This window comes from Planococcus citri, chromosome 4, assembly GCF_950023065.1.
Source record: "Planococcus citri chromosome 4, ihPlaCitr1.1, whole genome shotgun sequence".
In the NCBI taxonomy this organism is placed as follows: domain Eukaryota; kingdom Metazoa; phylum Arthropoda; class Insecta; order Hemiptera; family Pseudococcidae; genus Planococcus; species Planococcus citri.
The window spans coordinates 8,951,148-8,969,862 of record NC_088680.1 but is presented as its reverse complement, the minus strand read 5'-3'; the positions used below and the strand labels follow the sequence as shown (position 1 = coordinate 8,969,862).

The window sequence follows — 18,715 nt, the reverse complement described above, 5'->3', positions numbered from 1 at the left end:
GACCACGTACTTTATGTTTCAAATCGTACGTGAGATCGTAACAATTCAACTCTGTTATCCAGCCAGCCGCTTTTCTATGCACCTTAGCCAGAGTTGTAAACTTGTGCACGACTGACTGGAGGTCTCCTCTCACATGGATGCGTCTCCCATGAAGCCACAACTGCAGCTTATTTATTACTCGAACCAAAGCATACATTTCGCGCTCAATTAACGTGTAATTTTGTTGGTGTTGTTTAAACGCGCTACTCACGAACATTACAATTTTATCTTCTCCTTTGATGTTTTGATACAAAACACCATTGATCGAATGCTCCGTGGAGACTGTGTCCAAGTACATGTCTTCTCCTTCTACCGGTGTCATAAGCTCAAATTCTTTGGTAAACTCCTCAGTTAATTTGTCTACCGCCTCTTCTTGAGCGGTGCCCCATATAAATGGTACACCTTTTCGAGTTAAGTCATAAAGAGGCCTCACTATGTCTTGGTAATTAGGAATGAAGCGACTATAGATACCAGTTAAGCCAATCAATGCCAACACTTCTCGTACATTTCTTAATTTTACTTTACCAGTTCTAACGTTTGTTTTCTTTTTCAAATACTCCAAGTAACCTTCAATTTTCTTTTTTTGTTTTTTTATGCTTCTCGTTGAAATGTTGAAGCCAAGATGGTCCGTGGAGCTTGCAAAGAACTTACACTTGTTGGCATTCAGTCTCAATCCATTATCACGCAAGATGCCAAATATGTAAATCATCAGCTTCAGCATCTCGCGAAAGGTGAGTGACCTCAGTAGCAAATCATCTACGTATTTTGTCACTCCCTCCATATCCGGTATAATTAAATTAATAACTTTTACAAATTCCGCAGACGATATCTTCAGACCGTATGGCAACCTAATCATTTGATATACTCGGCCATCGACCTTGAAACCACAATACTTGCGCGACTCTGGGTGCAACACAAGCTGCCAAAAGGCTGTAGTAAAATCCAACGTTGTGAAAAAACGAGCGTCTCCATCCGAGGTAATAATTCTGTCTAGGAGGCCCGCCTCATTATAATTAATCTGTAGTATAGGATTTAACTCTACTGGGTTTAAGCAAAGTCTAACGCTACCGTCCTTCTTCTCGTTAGGCACCAAAGGGTTAATGTAAGTTGTGTCAGACGGCTCTGCTACTTCCTGCTCGATCATATCAGCTAATGCACGCCTAACTTTTTCTAACTGCTTGTTTGAAGGTGTGTACTTTGGGCCTACGAAGTTTGGAATTTTGTTGGGGTCAACGAACTTTAATTTGACCATTGCCCCAGTGTATTTTCCAGGAAAACGGCTAAAAACATCTTTAAATTGGAGTAGCTCCTCCAGCGCCTCTTCCGACTCAGCTCTCGTGATTCTCCCTTCTCGTACCGCCTCACCCAAATACCTCTTAAGATTTCTCTCAAAGATATCTGGACCATCATCCTTAGGCCTACCGTCTCTTCTAAAAAAGCTATGTAGGTCTGCTCGAGATACAATCTCAATGGACTCAGGTTCGTACTCGTCTACAATCTGAATTTGGTTTGCAGAAACATCCTCCTCCCTGTACTCACTTCTCTTGACAAAAGCTACTTCTTCTGCTCTGTTCGTACCTGGGGGCTTACATTTAGCAGTACCTGTTTTCATGTTTGTAGTTATTTCGAGCTTCTCGAGTGATTTGGAACCAATCAGTAACAACTTGTTGTCACCAGGCATCACGAAAAATGGCACCTTAATCTTGTGCTTACCGAACTTTAGAGGCACTACTATCGCTTTCTTCCAAGTTCTCACCGTTTGATTGTTCGCCAGTCTGCATTGCAATACTCTTTTCAAATGAATAAACTCGATTTTATCTTTATAATTATTTATTAACATATTTGCACATGACTCAGACATTATATTAGGTGTAGCACCTGAATCCAATTGTACGTACAATTTTAAATCAGCGAACCATAATGGCACCACACAAGACTTCGCTTCTTCAAAGTTCTCGATCTGGCTTCTCACTAGTGGCTCGACGGTACTTGGATCCGTACGCTTCTCATCAATTACGTCATTTTCCAGCGGGCTGCTCTGAACTGCATCCGCCTGATTGACCGTAGCTGCTTCTTGATTGACTCTTGCCCCATCCGATTGCGTTGATTCTTCTTCTCCAGAACTTTCTTCGATGGCTTCACCTTTTTTGTTCTTCCAGGCTTTACACACCATTTTCACTTTCTTCTGCCAATCAGGTGACAGCTTAACTTCCATCTTGGTGAGGTCTTCAATGATTTGCGCCAACGGCCGGCTACTCTCTGGCATTTTTGCTTTTGTTTTTTCAACCGACTCTTTGGTGGTTACCAAGTAATCACCATCCGACTCAGTAACAACTTCCGCAGACAAGTTCGTGCTTGTTTCGACACATAAATTCTCAGAGTTAAAAACTGACTTTTTTGGCTTAAACTTGTAATTGTAGCACTTTTTCAACTCGAATAACAGGTCTTTCTCGCCAGTTTCATTAGGCATGTATCGACTCCCTTTCTTCTGAAGTCTGTTATCTCGCGGAATAATCTTGCCATCTTTGTCAGGTTGAAACTTCAACCTGCCATCTTCGAGCTTGTTCAGTCTAATGAACACTGCTGCCGGCGACCACCACAATGTGACGGTTTCATTATCACAAACCTCCTCAAAGATCCTCCTCCAAGCATAATAACGTTTCGCCGTCACTCCTCGATTGTTTTTTCCAGCTGGAAAAATCATGGGAAAAAGCAACTTAATATCTTCAATGCCTTTCTCCTTCAGAGTGAAAATTACTTCTCGTAGTATGCGTCTCATATGGCTATCTCGAATACTACCTTTATTTATTTCATACGTGCCCAATGACAAAATTACTCTTTTTTTAGTAAATTCTCTTTTTTTGACATGTTCACGCACGGTTGCCATCGTGCAGTTCTCAGAAATTTTTTCAACGCTACTCTTGCTTTCTTTTTTAGCATCGTCTCCGCTACCGTTGTTTTTAGCTCTAGCTTTTGTGATTTCGGTTAATAATTGCGCGAATGCGTCGCCAACTAAGTCAAACTCTTCGTAGGGGAGATCGGGCTCGGGGGGGGCTGTGGCTCTTTTCTTTTTTAAGCCTGCGTCACGTCGTCGTTTAAAGACGACGTCTGAGAACTGTCATCGGACACCTCATCCTCAGAGTAAGGTGGGTCATCCGGATTCATCTCAGAATAGCCTGCATCAGCCTCATTGGTGGTACCACCGTCTCTCGCTCTACGATCACGTCTGGCATCTCCTTTGTTATCGTCTCTTTTTGAGTTTGAGCCAGAAGCTGCGGCTCCGGAGTCGTTAGTACGTCTTCGCGAATCTTCTCTGTTCTCGCGGCTATCTCGGGAGTTGCGAGTATCATCGCGATTGCGCGTTCGGTTGTCACGGTTCTCCCGCGAATCTCTGTTGTCACGAGTGTCGCGGCTGTCACGTGAGTCTCGATTATCACGAGTATTTCGAGCGTCTCGGTTGTCAGATCTAGCTCTGTCGTCTCTACGGCCATTGTTGTCATTTGACCTATAACCACCGCCATTGTTACGTCTCGTATCCGCTGAGTTTGCTCTAGCGCCGTTGTTGTTACTAGCGCCTCTCTGCCAGTTATCGTTCGTACGATTTCTGCGATTAACTTGAGGTTGAGCATTATCTTGGATTCTGAGCTGCAAGTTCGGTACTCCTTCAATGAACTCCTCGTTTTGAGTCATTTCTATGAGGCGTCTCGCAAACAAAACAATATCGTTACGCTCCTCATTCGTAATCCTAGTTCTTAAAATTGGATTAATTCGCGGATATACGGCATTTATCATTTGCCATTCGGTGGTTTGCACATTCGAGACTACTCGCAACCAGCGCAGCGCAACTGTTGCCATATCAGTAGAACGTGTAGCAGGAAGTACTACTGCTCTAACATGACTCATTGCATCTTCCTGACGCTGCTGGCTCCACATTGCTTGCAAGAACGATTGTCTCAACGCTTTGTACGATTTTTCGGTACCGGTGTTCGCTTTCCAGGTAGCCGCTTTCGGGTGTGTTACTAGTTGCCTAAACATACTAATATACATCGTCTCGTTCGCATACATACTCTCCATTGCCTCCTCAAATTGGCGCACGAAGAGATGCGGCTCAAATTCATTACTTTCATCGTAAATAATTTTCAATACTTGCAGCGTGCTTAACTTTGCTGCACAATTTCCGGCACCGTAATTTACATTCTCATTTAGCGGCTCATATGCAATTCTCAGCCCTAAGGCATTGCATTGCATAGATCTTATCAATTCAGCTTCGCTTCTGTGAGGCTGCGCGTCGTTACTCAAACTTCCAAACGAATCTCCTCGACCCTCAGGTCTCGATTGCGCACTGTTCGATTGCGCATTATTCTGCTCAATTCTCACATCTTGTTGCGAAGCTTGTTGCGGTCTCATCTGGGGACCCTGCTGCCATCTTGCAGGAATGTCCTGCCACTGAAAATGGTTGTCAAACCCGAATCTTCGGCCATCGGGTGGTACAGGGTCACTCTGGGGAATACTTGAGCCCGCTTGAACTTGGGAGCGTGGCCTCCCGCCTTGCGGCGCCTCGGCCTGACGCTCATTTTCCAACTCAACGACTCGCTGTGTTAATAATCTAATTAGACCGGCGTCTCGCTGTCTCGCTTGCCTTTCAACCCGAATCTCATCGGCCAGCACCGCTACCGCGTCCATCGTTTGTGTCATTCTCAGACCTTCATTATGAATCTCATCACCGATACGATTTATAAGCCTAGAGTGATTGGTACCCCATGCCTGTGCCATTTGGCGCATTCGAGCGGTACTTGCTGTATCTCTATCAATTATATTATTTTGAATCTCACGGTATATTGTTTCCAAATCAACGCGAGTACGCGATAATTCAGTCTCAATACATTCGGCTCTGTGGTCTAAGATCTCGCAATTATCGCGCAAATTAGGTATTTGCTCATTAGCGTACGCGTCTGTAGCAGTTTCCGGTCGTCTATTTTCTACTCGGATGAGCTGGTGCTCAACGCCTAAATTCACCGGCCTAAAATCAAATCTTCTAATGGCTACGTTCACGCTCGGACGTGCGCGTGTAACCGCTGGTCTAGTCATTGTTTCAACTTCCTGTTGAAAATTATTTTGAGCTCGTCGCGACGCGTCTCTGGTGCCTACTGGTGGCTGACCATTTGCGAGGGGGTCTACAGCAGAGTAAGGAGGAGGTGCACTCGGATCCCTCGGTCTATTCTCAGATGGTAAAAAACCACCAAATAACGTCTCTCGGGGCCTAGTTCTTACGTTGTTTAGGCTCAACTCCCTAAATCTACTCGCCATTTGCGCTTGTGCTTCTTCCTCGATGCTCATGGTGACATTTTCGACTGTCACCCCATAGACAGGTTCGCTACTCGCTCTTACACTTCGAGGGGGTGGTAGGGGGCTGGTGCGCCTCGCAGTAGGCCTTTGCACCGCACTTTGACTACCACTGGATTCCCGACGCGATTCGGGGTTATCTGAGACAGTCACCGTTCGTCCAGACTCCCTAGAACTCGATCGCCTCGGATTTATTGTCCTATTTAGTAAATCTTCAGCTTGCAGGTTTTGACCTGCAGCCGAATCGACATTATCTTGGCTCAACGCTTGCTGTACATCAGCGTCGAGGCTATCCAACAGGCTTTGCATTGGGTTTGGCTCAGGTCTACTCACGACAGGTTCAGACTCAGCTTCATTTTGCGCATTTGGAGCAGGTTCGTTCCTGCTCGTATTTGCCAAATTGGACATTGCTTGATGCATGTTCAATTCTGCTTGCGCCTCAGCTTCGTCTCTGTTCGTCTCACTACTCTCACTTTCAAGCCTCGCTTGCTTTCTAGGTGCTTCCGAGCCTGCACTGTTCTCATTTCTTCTCCTCGGAAAAGTTTCGTGAATTCTTTGGGTACAGGCCACTGCCGCATCTCTCGGTTGTCTTTGAGGGATTTGGGAAGCACTGGGAGTAGCTACACGATTACCATTAACGTTCGAGCCTATATTACGACGATAATCCTCTAATGATTCTAAATTACTTCCAGAATTCGATCTACTCAAAGAATTAGAGGAGCCACGCCCACCTCTGTTAGAACTCATTTTACTCAAAAATCAGGTAAATAATACTCAAATTAGGTAAGCAAACTTTTGTTTACTTCAAGGAAAATCCGGCTAAGCAACGTCTACTCTTTTGTTGCAGGACAGAACTGCACACAAATCAAGCAGGAATGGACCTGACCAGGTTAGTACAATCTTGCACCAAAGTGCAAATTTTCACTTTTTTCACTACAAAAAACACTTCGCGAATTACGAACGCTCGCGAATAAACGAATAACTTAACGAAATAATAAAACATTCACCACTAACCTGGTTACACATGGGTTTGTCCGATCCGTATCCGAGCAACTTCGTTCCACTTTGCACAGTTGTGCAAACTTTCACTTCTCAACCTGCTCAGAACTTCTCAGAAAGAAACACCACGTTTATGGCGCCAATGTTAGGGTAAAACTAAGGGTTCTTATGGTTTAGGGGAAAAGTCTTACTTATGCCACCTGGTACCTTAACCCTAAAACAACCCAGTTCGTATAGAACGCTGAACCCGCAAGGTATAAATACCTATCTCAGTCTACCCAACTACTACTCTCCACAACTCGTCGTAAATCAATGATCAACACAAATACATACGTTTCACCATATATTTATATCTCTCATTTGATGTACAGTGAATAAGAACGTTGCTACGATACTATTCGATACCATTCGTATACACGAAAGATTCTGCTGGTGATGAGGCGTTTCCTAACAGACAGAGTTGGCATAAGCCAGCGTTAAACTTATTACTACTCTTTATGAAGATGGTTAGAAAACTGCAAGGCGGCTCGCTTCGGCAATCTCGGCCGTCGTCTCCACTGAACCAGTACACCAGATGGCGCTGTACCGGTTGCAGTGTTGCCGCCTGCCTGGGCATCAAATTACCACTGTAGAGTGGTAACATGGAGTCCCAAGTACCCTCTACACTATGTTGAGTAAAAAAAAAAAAACAAAAAAGACAATTTTTTTGGCCAATTTTTTTTTACTGATTTAAAAATGTTTTTGAGCAAATTTTTGGATTTAAACCAGGTAAATAATGGTTGATAACACAAAATCGACCATGAGTAACCCATTATCTCTGAAAAAGTAAATTTTTAATCGACTTCGCGGTTTTAAAATGGCAATATCTCACTGGTTTTTCGACTTTGTGAAGTGGGGGTGGTCTCATATGATAGAGGAAGGTCTGAAGAATAACAATATGGATTCGTCTCAAAAAGGACATATGTGTCATATATACCCCTTTTTGTTATGACGTCTTCAATTTACATTTTGAAAATTTGCAGAAACTCTCAAATATGAGGAACTTCCACACTCATTTTGAAAAAAATTCAGTTTTGAAAATGCCATTTATCAACTACAACTAGTCAATTTCCAATTATTTCCAAATTTTCCAAATTTCTTTTCATTTTAACATTTTTTCGGTATTTTTCAGAAATTAAACACTTTTTTTTTACAATTTTCTTGCTATTTGTAACATTGATTGAAAGTTTCCAGAAAAATTCCCTATAAATTCCCAGAAACTATCTGATAAGATTTCCTGTCATCTGTAATTTTTGACACAAAGATTGAAATTAAAAAAAAAAAATTGTGGGATATAGTAAGTTTTTTTCTAATTTTTTTTCAATAGAGGGGAAGGGGAGGGGATGAGAGCACAAAAAAGCGAACCATCAAAATGAAAATTCACTTAAACTTCCATAACCGAACAGAAAAAAAGACCGACTTTAGGATCAGGGTGTCCATTTTCCAACCAGACCATGAGACCATAAATAACAAAACTTCAATAGATTTTTTCAAATCCAAAAAATTCAATTTTTCAAAAAAAACTGACAGTATTTTTATCTGAACTTTTTATTTTTATTGAAAAAATGCAGCATTTTCAGCAATTTGCTCCTACTTTTAAAATTCAAAATTTAATGTTACTTACAATTTTTGATAATTTTTTTCAAAAATAAAAGATAAAAATGTTTCTCTCCCCTCTTCACTTTTTTTCTTAACATTCGAGACCGCTTTCGAGTAGATTTTGGATGGCCATGGGTCATCATTCTGTCAATTTCCTACAAAATCCACAAAGAATGGGAAGATCAATTTCAGAATGTCAAAATGTGTGATTTTCCGTTAGCATAGGGCTCATTCGGTCGGCCACAAATTAAGGAGGAAAACGAATTTTTAAGAAATGAATCAAAAATCACCCAATTTTTTTCCTGTTCCCCCTTCCTCTTTTCCTATCATTCAAGACCATTTTCGAGCAGGCAAAAATAAATCAAAACATCAAGACACCATTTTGGCCATTAAAAAAAAAATCTTTCATGGAATCAATAAGAATCTGCTTCAACGAGAGATCAAAATTTGATCCAAGATGTGGTGGACATGTTCTTTGAAAATGAATACGTGCAATTTCGCCATTTTTTCAAAATCATTTTATGCAAATTCCAGAAATTATAGTCATTTTTAAATTTAATTGAAACCCTGATGTTGTATGCATTTTTTTTTTCAATGTTTGTTTCGTTCATTTTTGGAATTCATTTTTTTTCGAGACAATAATATTGAAGGTTTGAAAAAAATCCGTTCAACTCATTTTCAAAAATGATTTTTCCTTGATTATTTTTTTTTAAATCACTTTTTCTATTAAAAAAAGAACTTTTGAAGCCATAATCTTCCGGTTTTGCTTATAGTTGAATTTTTTCGAAATGCAGAGAGTACACCAAAGAGTCGAATTCGAAGAGCCTCATGTTAGTAAAAATCAACAGTTCGCCCCAAATTTCCATCATTATTTCAAAATTTTCCAAAAAATTCGGTACTAGAGAAATAATAGGAGATCGATTTCCCAAAATTTTTTTTTTCAAATCGAGGAAAGGAGCTGGACGTTTACTGATCGCGAGAAGGCATTCAAAAAAAATAAGAGAATATTTAAACTCAACGTCCTCGAAAACCTGGCAAACAAAACTTCTCACGTTATTTTAGGATTTTTTTGGCATCTTGACGATGTTAGAGAACACTAGGTAGGGAAGAGGGGGGGAGACAGAGGAACTGATCGAAAAAGTAAACCAAAATTCGTACCTGGAGTCATCGAATTACTAATAATGGGTATGCCACTTTTCAAAGTTTTGCTCAAAATGGGAGCTTCTGGATTCGTTGTAAATGTTGAGAACCCATTTTAAAAATTACTGCTTGTTTAAAGGAAATAGAATTAAATACAAATATATTCCCTGCAATTTTTAACAATTTTCGATACTTTTCAATTTTTGCATTCGCCTTTAAAAGTCGAGCTTTAACCTGAAAAGTTACATTTTGATTTTTCACTTTGAAACCTAAATTTCGAGCTTTTTACACCTTTTCGAATTTCTCTGATCTATTTTCTTTAAAACTTCGCAAACAGATTCACCACAAGTTCAACCAGTCTTGAAATAATGAGCTTTCAAAGTTTGGCTCAACTCCCCCCCCCCTCAATCCCCAGTTTCGGACTTTCGGTATGGAAATTATAGCAATCGTTTTACAAGACCATCGAAATGAACTCTTGAGAAAAATAAGAGCAAAATTGGAAGCCCTCGACCTTAAAACCAAACTAAATTTGACACGAGCTGACCCTAGGTACGATAAATATTTTTCAAAATAAACAATTGAAAAAATTGCAAGTACAGATCTAGGAGCACTCCCCTCCCCCTCCCCCAAATACAATTATTGTCCATCTAAACATCAAAAGGATTCAGAAAGTAAGTAATACCATGAAACCGTTACTGCTGGCAAGGGCAATATCTATAAGTAACAAAATACTAAGCTCAAAGGTGATCAAATTATCATTCTATAATCAAACGATCACCTCAGTATTAGGTCTATACTGAGTGAGTAAAAATTGACCATCACCTGAAATAATCCTCTTTACAGTATATATTTCCATGTCTGGAATAACACGTCAATTGGGTATGCAACGGTAGTTTACAATGATGACATTGCAAACAGGCCAAATGCCATTGTCTGTCCACCGCTAACAAGTAAAATCTATCTTCGATGCATTGGAAACACGCCGCACAAACGGCCGTCGACGTTTTACCGCCGACCATTGAAACATCACCAGTGGCCGGACTCTCGGCTCGGTCTCGGTGCTCTTTCAACATATCGTACTCTGCAATTCATCAACATTCAACATGAATATAAATGTAAGTTCAAGCAGTCGAGGGCAAAAAAAAGCGAAACTGAAAATCTACTGAAAGCTCGTGGTAAAGGTAAATTTTAATCGAAATTTGATTCTTCTCGATACGATCGATCCGCAATTTTAACTCTTTTATTTCTTCAATCTCGTAAAATAATTTTTAATTCAGACAATCGATGCAATTTATCAGTCACTTGAGGTTGTTCTTCGATAAAAAAATGCATCATTAATTTGCTCTCTCCTCTCTCTCCCTCTTTTGCTATGCTCTCTTTTACGTAATAATTACATTATAACAAAAGAACACACAGCAGCAGACGACAACGATGATGATGATGATGAAGACGAAGGTAGGAAGGTTCAAATTGTTTTAAAAATCCCAAACAACTCGATTTGATTTACGAGACGTGTTCGCATATTTATTTCTATGAAGTCAGACTGTACATACATCAAGCCATGTGTGGCATAAGAGTTAATGACTCGTGAGATGCACACCAAAAAGTACAAATCTATCGAGCCAAAATATTTTCCGGGCTGTCGACCGATTCACGAAATCACCGACAAATGCAAAAATACGATTGGATAAATTTACTAGGGACCATTTCATCGCGTGAAATAAAACCAAAAGCGATTGGTACAGCGAGTTAATATTTTGGTATGATTTGCTCCTCCTTAATGCTCGTTTTCTTCGTTTTCTTACATCATCTCATAAATTTTGTCATCTCGTGCTTATCTCTTTACTCTTTACTTCTATCACCCTAAATAAATATGAAAAATTATCACCGAAACGACGAAAGAAATATGAAGGCGGATGACTAATTATTTGTATTACGAAGCTCGTACGATTTGAAAATGAAATCATTCCACTGATTCCACGATTTGAACGAAAATAGGTGCGTTTGAATTTTTTTCGTCTGAAGGCAGCAATTCCTTAGGTACCTGACTAACAGTAGAAGATAGGGACGAAAAAATAAGTCAAACACAAAAAGAAACGCTGACTCGTGATCGTGAAAATTTTGCGACAAATCGCACGTTTTGAAACGGATTGAAATTAAATTTCCAAAATAAAAAAAAAAAAAAGATCTAAACCTATCCTATCACAATCAAAATTCCTCAAAATTTCAAATTATTGATTTTTCAATTTTTCGTGAATTTTCGAACATTTAAAAAAATGTTGGCTCTAATTCACATTTTAATCGGACACAATGGACTCTCAACAAAAACAAATTATTTTTAAGAATGAATATCTAGAAATTTGTTCTCTGATAAGGAGTCTCTACTGAATTGAAAAATGAAAAATAAGACTTTTGGATATACATACTTATCACTGAAATTCTATCAATTTTTGGTATTTATAAAGTTATTTCTATGATAATTTTACGAGTTTTGTCATTTTTCATGTGATTTTTTTTCACGATTTCATTTCATTTCAATACTTTTAATCTATTTTTCGTGATTTTGCACAGTTTTAGTTTCATAACTGACAATTTTTTCGATATTTTGCTCAATTTTTTACATTTATTCATCAATTTTTAGCCCACTTAAACAGTTCTTATAGCATTTCGACAAATTTGTAAGCAATTTTCGCAAAATTTTACTCAATTGTGCTATTTTTTTCACCGAATTATGGTAATTTTTTGTAAGTAGGAGGTCAATTCAACACTAATGTTTTAATAATTTCTGAATTTTTGGCAAATTTTGGCTAGAAGGAGGACTTATTGATGACTCTGATGATTTTGATGACCTAAAGTCCAAAAGAATGACTTGATGACCTGGCAGACACCTTGTCCAATCATTGTGATTCCCCTGAAACTGAATTTTATTACGTTTTTTAAACGATCTAGAACCACTATTAGATTTTCTTTATAAATTGCAAATTAATTTTTGTTTTCATACTTGCTCCCTTCAATTTCAAAAAATTCCTCCTCCTCCTCCCCTCCCAAAAAAAAATAAATTAGGTCAAGCAATCACCCTTCAAGAATCAGTCTAACTTTACTGGAATGTCAAATCTTTGATCCAAGCACTTTAAAAATAGGTGAAAATTGAATTTTCGTAATTTTTAATTGCCTAGATCAGTTTTTCATGTTTTCAGCAAAATTTTGAAAATTTTAAGAGCAAATCAAAATCTCGCTGGAGGCTCTAGAAATTGTCTTCATAATTTTAAGCGATCGATATTTTTTCAATTTGACTGAAATAATTTCATTTTTTATACGAGAAAAAGGTTGATGAAATACATTTTCAATTTGTTATCAAAAATTTGTCGAAAAGTGAAAAATCAACTTAACAAATTGAGATTTTGGACAGTGAGGTTTTGGAACATGCACTTCCCAAAAAATCGAAATTTTGTTGAAATCAGTCAGCCATCTCGAATTTCCTAATTCACTTTAAATCACCTTAAATGCTCTAAAAAGTAGACATGGTTCTTTTGAAATTTTACATCAATTCGCTTCTCCTTTCCCATTCTTGAACATGTCGACACGTTTTACCAATTTTCCACCTCCTCGCCCGTGCTGTGCATTCAAAACAGTAATATTTTGTGTTTGAGTTGTTATACAAACTTCATTTCTGCCATTGCTCAAATCTGAATAGAAAACTTTTTGGTCACTCAGACATGGTTTCTGCTTTTTTTTTGTTTTTGTTTTTTTTTTTTTTGAAAGATCAATAGCATGAAATTTTATAGAAGAGGGTTATGAAACCTGAAAAAATCAATGAGTAAAAATAAAGAAAAAAGAAGATGAAAAATTAAATTTTATAAAAACAAAACCATAAACCAAGTCCATCCCCTCAAAAAAAAAATGAACAAATGAAAATCAAAACTGAAATCCATAAAATGAAAAATGAATTCTAAATAAAACCAAAAAAATTTAAATAATTCAAGAGAATTGAGAATCAGACATTCCTAAATTTATTTTTGAACCTTTTTTTTTTGAAAGATGCAAATGCTCGCAAATTTTTAAATTTAATCAAAAACCGAAAACAAAAAATTTCGAAAACGAAATCAGCCAAACTTGAAAACAAAAATACAAAATCACTCCCCACCACCCCCCCTCCCACAAAAAACCTAAACTGAAAAGAAAACCTAAAACAAAAATGAAAAACAAAAAAATTACTCTCTTTTAGTTAAAAAAGTAGACAACTCATCAGAATTTTTGAATTTTTCAATATAATTCAAATGATTCCAGCCCTAAATTCTGATGTACCAAGAGGAAAATTCGAGATTAAAATTTTTCAAAAACCTGGAAAATGGCAAAAATGTCATTGGGCAGCTATAAAGTGAGGAATGTTTTATTCAATTTGCCATATTTCATCCTCTATTATCATTTTGAAGCCCGCTTCATATTCCCCCTTCCCCCCCCCAAAAATCAAGAGATCTCAAAACCTGAATATTAGAGATTTTCTACTCATGTTGCATTTTGAGACTCGCTTTTGACACCATTTAAAGAAAATATAGATTTAAGAGCATAAATTCGTTTTTAAAAAATTCTCAAAAGTGCAAATGGGAAGTATGTATAAATGGGCCAAAAAATGCAATAACAAAATTATAAAAATTTATATTTTTACCACTGGTATCAAAATTAGGTTTCAAAGCGAGATTTTAGTCAAAATTTGACCAGAAATAACAACGTTCATCCATTCAGTTGACAATTTTTGGATCATTTTAGAAAACTCAAAAATTCCGCAAAACCTTCAACTTCTTGACTAAAAAGCTAAAATTTTTCCAATTTTTGAACACTTGAATCTAACGTATTCCCTCCTTCCCTCCCCCTCATCCCAAAAAAATTCATCTAGAAAAACTATCAGTTGTAGAGGTGTGGGGTGTTACCGCACTGGCCACCTGGGTGGTTAACCTGCTACATGTATCGAAGATGCTACTTGGTGTGACAGATTTAAGGGTAGCTATCTCCGATGGGGGAAGAATGTCGGGAAACACTCTTTTATTAGGCCAAGGCTGAGGTACAGCTGCTAAGATCGTAGAACGAACGCGACACAAATAAGTTGATACTGGAGGTACTTTAAGACGCTTTATTACGTGAGTCAGAGACAGCTTCTCTATGATACACTGCTCTAATACAATATAAATACGACTACACGAAATATACAAGCGAATGAGTAAAGACACAATTACTACAGAATAAAAACAAGTCCCTAAGTTGAGCTTACTCATCTGCGAGCAGGTATTCAGTCTCAACGTCGTGTAGCAAAGCTAACGAAAAACATACTGATGCTGCATTCACAGCATCCGATCGGTGAAGCTTCCACGAACTACACCGCTAGATCGCGCCGCTAATGGAGCTGCGCGATGCTACGTATATAGGCTCACAACTTCCACTTATGGTGGTAGCTGCGGGCGCACGACCTACCGGTACACAGTTCCAGGCCATGTGAAGACCACACTGAAATGACCAGGTAAGTCACTTTTTTTCGAAAATGAGTTTAGGGTCCAATTGAATTGACACTAAGGAGTGGAAAAATGTAGTCCATTTAGATTTTGAAAAAAATCAATTTTTTGTGATTAAAATGGTCTTTAAAAAAAATAGGAGGGGAGAGAAATAAAATTTCAACATCATTAACTATTTGGCATGCGAAAATTTTTTATTATGTCATCATAATAATCGATTTTTATCGAATTCAAGTTGTTGCATCAAAACACTAATTTGTCGATTTTTTGCTTGATTTTTTCATGAAAAGAATGGATTTGCAACTCGTGACTGGCGTCTCTCTTCATTTTTTTTATATGTACTATGCCTTAAAATGTATTTGTGGGATGTTGTGTGATGTATTTCCAATCATTACTTTGATGAAATTCAAATTCACTACAAAATTGGAACATTCTGATACTTCAAACGCCGTAACACAAAAGTTTGAAAAAGTGACTTGCCTGATTCTTTCTGTGGACTCTTCATTTCAGAACCTCCGGCAAATTTTCAATCCTTTCCAGAAATTCCCCGCGAAAAGGCAAAAAATAACCATCAGACTTCGAGTAATAAACGCTTTTTAGACATGTTGGAACATCCGGAACAACTTGAAACTTCTCGAGAAAACAGAAAATTTGCTGGAGGCTTCAGAATTGCCCGAATTCTATAGTTTTCAAAGTTATGATGGAGAGGGGGAGAGGAGAGGGGTAAAAATAAAGTAATTATTTACATTCGTTCATTATGTAAATAAAAAAAGATTTTGGGAAAAAGTTTAAAAACTACCATAAACCATAAAAGCTGTGCAGTTGTTCACAAAAATCCAAACTTGAACCTCAGAACGTGAAATTTTGGCTACGATTGGTTTCGTTCAAATCAAAGAATACCATTTCAAGAGATTCCCTTAAACTCATTATAAGATAAGCCCAAAAAAATCCATTTACAAGCAACTCACATTTTCACCAATAAAAACTTGAAAAAAACAAACCAATTTCATCGGGTCATTTCACAATATCAATTAGCAATTCGACAATCTCGATGGTCATCTCTCATATTTTATTCACCATCCAGGGATAAGCATTTTAAGCGATATAGGTAAAAAATTAAGGTTGTTTGAACATGTGCCCTAAAAGATTTTTATCTGCAGCACGTACATGATATTTAACACCTCGTCATTATACTTTTTATACTCAAATACACTTAAAATACATAGGTATATAAAACGAAAAAGAAAAAGTTGTAGGTACGTTAAGTTAATTTCATTACATCATTCGATATTATATTGATTCGCTTATATTCTCGTATAGCTGCAAACAGCATTCCATAATTCCATTTATCTATATAATGTATAAATACGAAGGTGCCGAATTACATCTCATCTCCATATACGAGTATGTGAGGATACGAAATCACCCACAAGTTGTCATTTTATATCAGGTTGTATTTAACAAGCATTGGGCGAATTTTGGAATCGTGATGGAAAACATAAAAAAAAAACGACATAATAATCACTACACATTTCTTACTCGTAAGTCGTACATCGAGCATTACTATAAGTCCAAGTTCGAGCCTAAGGGGACAGTATTATTTACAACTCGAGTCAACTTGGGCAGATACCTCTTACATGGAATGCTAGTAAGATTCGATCATAAAAACTCGTCAAATCACTCAAACAGCATCCAACATCAATTAGTCAAATAAGGTGTTATGATGGTATTTGTGTACGAGTATTTTCGGTACATAATTTGCGACCGACGAGTACGACACGACAAAATATACAAAATGGTGTTTTTTTTTTGCCTCATACAATATGTGAACTGCATCCTACTCGTACGAGTAAGATAATATGCAAATTAACTCGTACACGAGCTGAGAGGTAGAGGAAGAGGTTCAAGATACGCGAAGTAATTACCCAACATTTTAGTGTACGATGAGATTGATTCGAATTTGTCGTATCTTGTTTGTGTGCTGTTTGCATGTAACAGATGTCTCGTAAAAAAAAGCGGAGGAGAGATCGATCGGAATCGAAAATTCCTTCAAATAAAAATTAACTGCCATACGATAAAAATCTAAACTCGGTACCGTTTACTCGAATCGAACCATAGTTCCTTACCCAAAAGTCATCTTGTAGAGTAGGTATTAATTTGTATGGAAATTTTCTGCCCCATCAAAATCTTACACTATACACATTTGTACATAGAACGAGTATCGTCGTCACACACTCATCTATAATCCCAGGCTTTTATGACACTTTAAAAAATCGATCTGGCTGTTCGCTGATGAAGTTGACGATGACTTTACTCACTCTCTCGTCGATACGAAGATAAAAAATGGTGTAAAAATTCGATAAGTTGGATGCTGCGATGCGAGATGGAAATTTAAGGTAGTAAAATCGATACGAGATGAACGACGAAGACATGTACCGAATCGTGCCTCGAGTTATAGGTAGATTGGTGGGTAAGTATAATTTTTCAGCACCTTGGGACGATTTATCAAAACGGTGTGATTTTTTTTATTGGTCGAAAAATTGATTAGGATTGATGGTAGTACACGAGTCGATATACGTTGACAAATCTCTTCCAATTCGTCGCCATCGTCGTCGTCATCGTCATCGTCATAAAAAAAACCTAATCAAGGCCATACAAAGTTGCAAAAAAACCAAAAATTCGTATAATATCGCGCAAAACACGTAAAAAATAAGCAAATGTACATTACCTTTAATTTTTTCGGGTTGTTTTCAATTGTATCGCAATATCCGACGAACTGGTTATTGGAATTTTTTCCTACAGTGTTGCCAACATAGTAAACACGTTGATACCGATTTACAAGAGTACGTTAACATCGAAACAGTGTGCAAAAAAAACCACTGCGGTTGCTCTCGAAGGCGAAAAAAAAAAAAATTAAAAATTCTCCATCATCGAACGGGGTTTACGCAGTATACCGGCGTTTATTCTCGAAGAATTTGGCAAATAGAAAAAAATTAACACACTCGAATTTTTTACACAATCGCCCGCCAAAGGGGAGGTCATCCTCTAGGGATTCGCGGGCTTCGTCGAAAGGGATGCTGTGTTCAGGTTGGCTTTTCCCCAAGCTCGACCGAGGTCTAACTTTAGTAGGGGAATTTGAAAATGTAGGAGAAAACCACGCCTCTATATGCGAATAGGTACTACGAATACGCGACTTGGAGATGCGCATTTACGTGAGTATATCGATTTAAAATGTACCGTACCAAGTTACTCGTATACGAATAACAAACGCGAACAGAACGACTCGAGCTTCCAGTACTTTGTAGGGGGTACTTATGACGCCTCAGCCTGCAATCGAACTGTATTTCGCGAGGTTTTTTATTGTATAGTGTAATCTGGCTGGATGGAAGGCGAATGGTGATGGGATGTTGGGGAAAATTTCGTCGAACAGCTTGAAATAAATGACACTGGTAAAGCTTATGTAGTTCAATTTATCGCTGAAAAAATTGTGCCAAGAGGGGCAAATCGATTTAGGAACTTTGTAGGATGAGAAAAAAAACTGAAACTATTTCTTTTGACCATAAAAAATATTACTTGTAATAATCGAGAAGTAAAAGTTCTCTAATTACGAAAAAAAAAGTTCTAGAAGAAAATTTTCCAACAACTTTGGATATTTTTTTATACTTTCTTCAAAGCTTTACAACTGGAAGCAGCAACTGAACGATACAAAAAAATATATTTCACGACACAAAATCATTACTTTTTAATGTGATGATAGAAAAATGAACCTACTCGATTTCAAAAAGTCAGAATTTTTTTGAGCATTTTTTTTGGTCTGATGGAAAAATAAAAAGCAAAAAAAAATATTTACAATGATACTTCTTTTCTTTTTCCAATCCCCCCTTCATCTCCCCCCCCCCGGTCATAAATAATCCGAAAAAAATATACCTATGATATCAAATCGAGACGACCAATACTTTTGCAAAATTGTATGATCTGCTAAAACCTACATTGAAGATACTATGGATGGTCGGGTGGGGGAGGGGTGTTGAAAATTACAACTGAAAATGCGT

General features: G+C 37.8%; 1 protein-coding gene across 1 annotated transcript in view; it reads right to left on the bottom strand.

Annotated features, from left to right (window-relative positions):
• Positions 1–17,750, bottom strand: part of LOC135845938 (LIM/homeobox protein Lhx9-like) — a 50,093-nt gene extending 32,343 nt beyond the window's left edge. Inside the window, exons 1-2 of the mRNA XM_065364822.1 lie at positions 17,392–17,750; positions 9,982–10,240 (exon numbers count right to left, since the gene is read on the bottom strand). Of these exons, the coding sequence (XP_065220894.1) occupies positions 9,982–10,232 (251 nt within the window). The 5' untranslated portion in view covers positions 10,233–10,240; positions 17,392–17,750. The remainder of the gene's footprint in view (positions 1–9,981; positions 10,241–17,391) is intronic.
• Between the last annotated feature and the right edge of the window lie 965 nt (positions 17,751–18,715).